General features: G+C 32.9%; 1 protein-coding gene across 1 annotated transcript; it reads right to left on the reverse strand.

The window, feature by feature from the left end:
• Positions 1-1,712: 1,712 nt before the first annotated feature.
• LOC107461824 (CEN-like protein 2) lies at positions 1,713-3,061 on the reverse strand. Its single transcript, XM_016080375.3, has 4 exons — positions 2,758-3,061; positions 2,598-2,659; positions 2,306-2,346; positions 1,713-2,222 (listed from the first exon to the last, which is right to left on the reverse strand). Exons 1-4 carry the CDS (start codon positions 2,974-2,976, stop codon positions 2,002-2,004), a joined length of 543 nt encoding a protein of 180 aa, XP_015935861.1. The 5' UTR covers positions 2,977-3,061; the 3' UTR covers positions 1,713-2,001.
• Positions 3,062-9,111: the final 6,050 nt, after the last annotated feature.

A 9,111-nucleotide genomic window follows, 5' to 3' on the forward strand; every position in this document is an offset into this window, starting at 1 on the left:
GAGTTATATTTTTCTATGATTATTGACGTTGTGGATTTAAAAAAAAGTTATTTTCACGGGACATGCTATATAATCTATGTTATTTTGATAATTAAGATTAATAAAATTAGTTTAATAACTTAAAAATTGATAATAAAATATTTTAGTTGAAAAAAAATAAAAAATATAAAAAAAATCTTGGTTATAAAAATAATTTATTCATTTATGATTTATCCATTTTTACTAAAAATATATTCAAATTAAATTCTTATTAAAAACTCAACACTTATATAGTGAAGCTTATTAGAAAAGAAGATATTAAAAAAAAAACTTAAAGTGTTAATTTCATGTACTCCCGCTGTATTCCCCTTCTAACTTTTAAATGGGCACACCCTTGAATCAAGTTTCATCACTGCAGAACTAATTTTTGAAGATGATCTTCTATTTGATGATAGTTTTCATATCCCTGCTACATAGCTTCATGTGATAGATTTACATTTATATAATAGGCCACTAGCCACTATCATCACAAATATGATACATGCAGCAGTTAGTTGTTGTCCAAAGTAAAAAAAACAAAAAACAAAAGAAAGACTTCTTTTCAGACAAGTATATGCATTGTCTGAGGTGCACGATGGTTAAGCAGTGATTTCACAGTTTCTAAGTTGTTCTAACATAAAAAGGATGTGTTACGTTGATGTTCCTTTCTAGTTTTACTACTATACACGCGCCGCTATGTAGGGCCTTACTTTTTCAATTTATTGCGTTTCATTCTTTTATCTTTTGGTCCATAACATATCACAGGAAATGAACGAGGCATATCTATCTGTGTAACAACTTCAGAATCTTCTCAGACCTTAAATAGTGGGATTTTCATGGACTTGCTTTGCGCTTGGATAGAAAAAAAGTAATGCAACTATTGTCTTCTAAAAATTTTTAAACAGTGAATTGAATATTCTTAATCAGTGGTTAAGTTCTGGTTAAGTTGTCAAACTAAATCGCTCAGTGAGGTTTTCGCATGGAACTAGATGGCATTAGTTTAAACTTTGAAAGTAACGATTGTTGACACTCAATCACTCTTCTCTTCATTAATTAGTTGGAACTAAGATAGAGTTAAAATTTTAAATAACAACACTGTATGATTAATAAAATTTATTATATTTAATTAACATTTATTAATAATAAATAATTGTGTACTAAAATTTTTAAATTTTAACATATTAGTTTACAATATTGACTAATATCAATAAAATATATTAATTTTTTAATATTTTTCAATTTTAAAATATTAAATTTGTAATTAAAAAGTAAAAATTTTTAAGATATTTAATCATTTTAAATACATTAATATATTTTTTATATTCTAACTCATCACTACGAAAAATGAAAAGGGCAAACAAACTAACACCAAAATTCATTTGATCAGTGTCTTGAATATAAACTCTTAATAAATTGAATTTTTTGCATGAAGATACATCTTTTTTATTTAATATCTTTTCAGTTAACTTCATTGTAAAATAATACATCTAACTTATATTTCATTATAATAATCAATAATTTTTAATTAAAAATATTAAATGATAAATTTTTGTGTGCTTATTATGCATTTTAGTCTATATTATACTAGTCACTTCTTTTTTCTTTAAAAATATTGACTATGTTATAATATAAAGTAAAATTAGGAATATTTAAATTTAATAGTGAATAAATTAAAGAACAATATGTGCACATGCTTAGACAGAAAAGGTAAGGTCTCAAACTTAACTAATTAGAAAATGAAAATTAAACAAAGCTTAATTAGCAAACTACAATGCAAACTAATGAAACTTACTTACTAGAATAGTTAGTTAATGGTAGGCCAGCTATTTAGGAGATGGATACCCATAACCTTAACAGTCTTAAACTTATTCTTGGCGGATCCCATACCATATTATATATAAGTAAAACACCATAATAGTGCCACTACTACATGAGTTGCACACACTTAAGATAAAAGATTATTTTGTTTTAAAGATCAGCTGATCAACGCTTTCTGCAAGCGGTTTCTCTTTGAGCATTGAAGAAGACAGCAGCCACAGGAGTGCCAAGATCATTTTCAACTGCGAATTTCCTTGTGTTGAAGAGGTCCCTTGAACTGGGAATCTTGTTCACCGTCTGCCTCCTCTTCTGCTTGTAAAGCACCAAAACAAATCTATGTATTCCTATGTTTGGCTTTGGCATCTCATACTTTATCACCTCCTTTCCTGTATGTGTTTTTTAATTACATGAAAAACATACATTCATTATAATACTATGAAAGCTAATTAAGGAAGTAACTATATCTTACCAAATGTTGCATCCGTTGTGCCTGGGATATCAGTCACCATCCTATAATAAGAAATTAAATATTTAATTATTTTATGCAAATCACGTTAACTAATTAACTAACTTAAATGTCTTAAAAATAAAAGTATACAATTTGTTACCTAAAATGAACTCTTGTGAATTATGTGCCCCAAAACAAACATATACAACTAATAATTCCTAATACTATAACAACTAATAAGATCCATCATTTAATTAAGTAGTTGAACAAATTAATCATATCAAATCAAAGTGCATGCATGTATATAAGGTACCAGTGTAAGTGTTCTCTTAAGTATGGGTCACTAGGACCAGGAACATCTGGATCTGTCATAATCTGAAACAAACAAATACAAAAGAAAGTAAAGGTATGACAATCATGAAATAACTAGTATATAACATATTAAGTAATGAAATTATTAATAATTAATGAACCAGAGTGAAAGAGGATCTCAAGTCGCCTCCATGAATATGAACCCTAGGTTTAGTGGAAACTGAAGAAGGGAAGAACTCATAGCCATTGTAGACATGCTTGTTGTTGTAAGTGACTGTCATTTTCACAGTTTCTGTGAAATCATCGACTACATCTCCGATCACCCTTCCTATAGTAAGTGGATCTGATGATGAAAATGCATTTGATGAAGCCATCATCATCAATTATTTTTCTTATTAGTTACTTATTCAATGTAAGGTAAAGTTACTTCTTCAATACAAAGTTATATAATTGCTCTAATCTATGTATGCATGTGTGAATGTGATGAGCTCTATAGCTACAAATAAAACCCTATATTTATAGCGTATCCTTTCAAGCTTCATATATATAGGAGATATTATTATAATAATAGAAATATAAAATTAGGAAACAAAAGTACTTTCATTTTAGTAGTATCTTATTATTAATTAATATTCTATTTATTTTTTTAATATACAGTCATACACGTATATAACATTTAAAATCACTGTAATGCATTACATACATTTATGTTTTTATTTTTCTCTATATGTCATGTATTCTTAAATCTTTTTCAAATTTTGTTTATGTGAAATTAGTTTTAATTTTATCCAAATCATTAATCACAAAGTAATGAACATACATACAGTTATCTACCTAAGCATTAGGGAGATGGACATTTTGTCAACATTTCAGAGAAAGGTGACAGCATACCTAAATTGAAGAATATTAAAGCTTTTATAGATAGGTCTGCAATTTTTATATATAAACCATATACACATAAACAAAAAATGGTTACCAAATTATTCATTTATATAGTTTGATTATTTATTTTTTGTGTATACATAATATTTTTTAGTTTTATATATCATTTTATATTTGAATAAATAAATATAACAAATTAATTAATATTAATTAGTCAATTTTGTGAGTACGAATGGTATGTGTTGTATTACGTTTGAGTATTTCAGTACTTTTTATCTTTTAAAAATTTTTTAGCTTGTAATAAGTTCTTACTTTCATTATATTGAATTTTTTTTAAATATTTGTTATTTTTTATTATAAAATATAAATATAATTCAAATAAAACTTTGCATTGATTCTCATCATCTATTATTTCTTAAGCCAATTTTTTTTAATATCTTGATATCATAAAGTATTGTTAAGGCATTTGAGGTGCAAAGGGTAAAAGTATCATTATCTTTAATTGAAAGAAAAATAAATATATATGTTTTAGAGCTTTTGCAATGAGAGTACATAAAGATTAAATTCTAACCGTGGGTGTTATTAGAATCTTACTTCTCATGATGACGTTGCCAATTATATAGATAATTAAAGCAAGAAATTGGGGGTATAAAGCTGTTCCACTTACACAATAAAATGAATAATAATGTTAAGAAAAAATAATTTAGTCATAGTGGTTAAGGTTATTTCACAATCACACTAAAAAAAATTCAAAAGGAATAATAAGGGATTGCTTTTAATATTCAAAGAGCAATAGCAATTGTTGCAAAAAAAAAAAAACATAATCAAACCCAAATCTCATCTATTCTTACCTGACTTCATAGAAATCGGCGCAACAATCACTACTCAACCTTACTGTAACTAATCGTTACGATATCTCGTATCCATCAAGAAGAGATATCTAAACAACTTCCCTAGAAAAGGAGAATGGCCATCCACTATTCAAGGTGAAACTACTCTAAAATGTAGTTATCTCTTCTATTATAAATACACTGACCTCTGATATATTCAGAACCTAATCTACTAAAGACCTGCTTTAAACTCTTACTAACTTAAGTATCGGAGTCCCTTGCAGGTACCACCCCCCACCTCCACACAAGGAACTCGGACGGCGGCACCTCGACATCGGCGGCACCTCAACATCAATACAAGTCGGACGCGGACCTCAAACGAGTCTGGACATAATGTTCAGACCCAAACTATCCATTTTAGGTAACCCTCGGAACATTGGCGCCATTGTGGGAGACCTGGAAGTCTATACCAACCATGACGGACGAGAAATTTGAAGACGGACACGCTGAATTTGAGTCTGAGCCAGAACCTCATAACGACAAACGAGCCCTTATGATACCCCTATGACAAGAAGGAATAAGTAATTCTAATGGGGAAGGGACGTCAAAAAATTTTCAAAACCAATGACTACAGTTAGAGGTACATCCACCTGAAAATAAAGAACTTTCACACCAACTAAGATCATGGGACTCGTACACGAATATCATGGCTGGTTGGAGTAACTCAAACAGGAGATTAAGCGACAAAGAGAAGCCAAAAGAGATATGCGAAGGGAGGTACGACGTAGAAGGGAACTCGAGGAAAAGCTTCTAAAATTAGAAGCTGATCTAGGAAATCGGATCAACAATGCTGAACGAGAAGAAAGCCCTTTTGGGAAAAAAAATACATTTATAGAAGAGATCATCCCAAGAAATTTTAAAAGCTCCGACATGGATCTCTATGATGGCACGACCGACCCAAGATATCATCTTAGCAATTTTAAAAGTAGGATGTATCTGGATGACGCATCCGATGTGACTCGTTGCAAGGCTTTCCCGATAACATTAGCAAAGTAGCAATGAAGTGGTTTGACAGCTTACCACCCAAGTCGGTGACTTGCTTTGATGACATGGCAAGGAAGTTTCTTACCCGATTTTCAATCCAAAAAGACAAAGTCAAACATGCTCCAAGTCTCTTAGGGGTAAAACAAGAAGTCGAAGAGACTCTCTGAGCTTATATGAAAAGGTTCAATAAAGCCTGTTTAGAAATACAGAATTTGCCTCCTAAAGTAGTAATAATGGGATTAGTTAATGGTCTTAGAGAATGACCATTTTCTCAATCCATATCAAAGCAACATCCGACCTCTTTATATGAAGTACAAGAGCGGACAGAGAAGTATACCAATATGGAGAACTCCCAACTTAGAGATCCAGTCCAAGGCCAAACCATCCCTACCAAGCTAGGGATAAGGATAAAAAGATAAAGAAAAAAGAGGAATATAGCTCAAAAACGTCTCGGAGATACCACAATTACACCCCACTCCGAGTTTCTCTTGTTGATATCTATAGGGAGATCTATCACATTGAAAAACTTTTGCCTCTCTGCCTCATTAAACACAAAAAGGCTAGAAATCGAGTGGAATACTGCGAGTATCACAAATTATATGGGGATTCTACTAACGATTACTATGATCTGAAAAATATTATAGAAAAGTTAGCTAGAGAAGGTCGGCTAAATAGATACCTTGCAGAAAGATCGAACGACCCAGGAAAAAGGAAGAGAGGTGATAAACATGGAGGTTGGCAAGATTGGCTACCACAAACCCTTGATAGGCACATACACATGATAAATGGAGGACTTGCAGAGGTAAAATTACTAAGTCCTCACGCAAAATGCATCTTAAAGAGGTATATCAAGTCGTGGAAGATTGCAGAATTTTCGATTTACCGACAATTTCGTTCATCAAGGAAGATGCTCAAGGAGTGACACGTAGTCACGACAACCTTGTGGTAATCACAATGATCCTTGCTAATGCAAACCTCCATAAAACTTTGGTGGATCACGGAAGCTTGGCTGACATTTTATTCAAACCCGCTTTTGATAAACTCGGGTTAGAAGAAAAGAAACTGAAGGCTTATCCAGATAACCTTTTTGGGGTAAGAGATACGCTGATCTGACCTCTTGGTTATATTTCTTTACATACAACTTTTAGTAAAGTCGACTCAGCTTCAGGATATAGATATTTGTCATTCATGGATGCATACTCGGGATACAATCAAATTTCGATGTACAAGTCGGATCAAGAAAACAGATATTGCAGGCAGAATGCTACAATGGACAATAGAACTATCCGAATTTGACTTAAGTTGTGAAACTTGAACAACAATCAAGTTCCAATATCTGGCCGACTTTGTGGCAGAATACACGAAAGCCTAGGAAAATCCAATAACCTGGAGTTTGTATGTAAATGGATCATCCAACAAAACCAGAAGTGGAGCAGGAGTAATTCTGAAAAATGAAGAAGAAACTCAAACTGAACTCTCCTTAAAGTTTGAGTTTCCTATTTCTAACGATCAAGCAGAATATGAATCCTTACTTGTTGGCTTGAAGCTGGCTAAAGAAGTCAGGGCAGAAAGATTGATCGTATTTAGTAACTCTCAAATGATAACCTCCCAAGTCAATAGGACTTATCAAGATAAAGATCTCAACATGAGGAAGTACCTAGAAGAAGCACGAGAACAATTAGCTCAGTTCTCAGAAACAGAGGTCTAACAGATAGCTCAAAAATCCAATACCCGAGCTGATGCCCTCTCTAAATTAACCAGCACCAACCTAGGGGGCAGCAATAAAAGCCTAATCTAGAAAACTCTCCACGCACTATTTGTGTTAAAAGGAGACGACAAGTCTGGAACAATGACCGTATCTAATTAAAACATAGGATGGATGACCCTTATAATCCAATATCTTAAATTCGATATCATTCATGGAGAAGAAAGGGAAGCAAGGAGGCTCATAAGAAAAGCACAAAACTATACCCTGGTCCAAAATGTTCTCTACAAAAGAGGAGTAACCACACCTCTATTGAAATATATCCCGACTTCCAAGAAAAAGAGGTCTTAGAAGAAGTTTATAATGGCATATGTGAAAATTACTGAGGAGCACGGTCACTAGCTAAGAAAGTGATCGGAGACGGCTTCTTTTGGCCGACTTCATTAAAAAGTGAATGCCTTGTCAAAAGCATACCAACTTCCATGTAGGACCTCCAGAAGAACTTATTAGCATCACTTCACCCTGGCCATTTGCAAAATGGGGTCTAGACCTCCTTGATCTATTTCCACATGCACCCGGGCAGCTAAAGTATCTCATAGTTGGGATTGATTATTTCACCAAGTGGATTGAGTCAGAACTCTTTGACAACCATCACAGCTCAAAGAAGTCAGAAGTTTCTCTACAAGAACATTGTTATCTAGTTTGGAGTTCTACATTCAATTATCACGGACAATGGAAATCAGTTTACCGACTCAACCATCAGAAGCTTAGTGGCAAGCCTCAAAATTAAGTACCAGTTCACGTCGGTAGAACATCCCCAAGCCAATGAATAAGCAGAAGCTCCAAATAAAGTTGTACTGGTCGGACTGAGCGCCGACTACAAGTCTTGTGGGCATATCGGACAACTTCCTACAAAACAACTGGGGAATCACCTTTTTTACTCACTTACGGTGTAGAAGTCATGATTCCTATAAAGTCACTGAATAATCTCCAAGGGTTAGGTTCCATGATGAAGTGGGAAATATCCAATCATAAAAGAAAGAACTTGACCTCCTCCTAGAAGTCTGAGAAGAAGCTCGGATAAAAGAGGTAGAAGTCTGAGAAAAAGCTCGGATAAAAGAGGAAGCATTGAAGCAAAGAATAGCCTTGAAATACAACAAGAAAGTCATCAAAAGAAACTTCACCACAAACAACCTCATACTAATCCAAAATGACATCGAAGTTCAAAAGTCGGGCGAGGGAAAGCTCGCTGAAAACTGGAAAGGTTACTATAAAGTGTCCAACCTTAAAGGGAATGAGCTCCCAAGGTCGTGGCATGCGTGTAACTTAAAGATGTACTACAATTAGAAAGCGCACTTTACTCCCTCGTGTATTCTTTTTTCCAACTTTATGGTTTTCTCCCAAAAAGGATTTTTATTAAGGGGGTTTTAACGAGGCACCATAGTAAGAGTTAAAAGTAAAAAAAATTCTTAGTAGCAAGCAGACTTATGTAAATCTTTTTCTTTTATTAATAATAATTCATTTTCTAACAATTTTTTCATTCAAACACATTAATTTAAGCTCCGTGAAAATCATTGTCCGACATGAGTGGTCGACAAGATGAAACGACGAGGTACGAATTAGTGTAAGAAGTTATGTAACAATTTGTGGTCTGACCTTAAAAGAGTTAGACCTAAAACGAAATGCAAGAGTAACTTAATAAGCCTGACTACTTAAAGTCGAAGTTCAAAATGACTAAGGGAAAAAAGTTATAAATGAAGGGTCCAAAGATGACCGACTTACTTTACCGACGTCTTTTTCAACTTCATGAAAATCTTATTTAAAGCTACCAAAATGATTGGATAAAGAAAAAAAACTAAGTCATAAAAGGTTAAAAGCTACAACTAAGTAAAGGAAGATAAACACTCAATCATGCAAAAAGCCACCACACATCCAAATAGTGGAAAAAGGATTTTTAGCACAAAAAGTAAAGTGTTTAAGCTATGACTATTGCAAAATTAAATTGTTCACAAAAGACCAGCAAGTCGGGTCATTCAAACACTTAGAAAAAAAGC

The sequence above is a fragment of the Arachis duranensis genome, chromosome 8 (assembly GCF_000817695.3).
Source record: "Arachis duranensis cultivar V14167 chromosome 8, aradu.V14167.gnm2.J7QH, whole genome shotgun sequence".
In the NCBI taxonomy this organism is placed as follows: domain Eukaryota; kingdom Viridiplantae; phylum Streptophyta; class Magnoliopsida; order Fabales; family Fabaceae; genus Arachis; species Arachis duranensis.

What these genes read in the sequence shown, in the direction of transcription:
- LOC107461824 (XM_016080375.3), bottom strand. Translation starts at nt 2,976, where the DNA reads ATGATGATGGCTTCATCAAATGCATTTTCATCATCAGATCCACTTACT. An exon ending in TGAGATCCTCTTTCACTCTG is followed by an intron (nt 2,660 to 2,757) that starts GTTCATTAATTA and finishes TGTTTGTTTCAG; the next exon opens with ATTATGACAGATCCAGATGT. An exon ending in CACAACGGATGCAACATTTG is followed by an intron (nt 2,223 to 2,305) that starts GTAAGATATAGT and finishes AAACACATACAG; the next exon opens with GAAAGGAGGTGATAAAGTAT.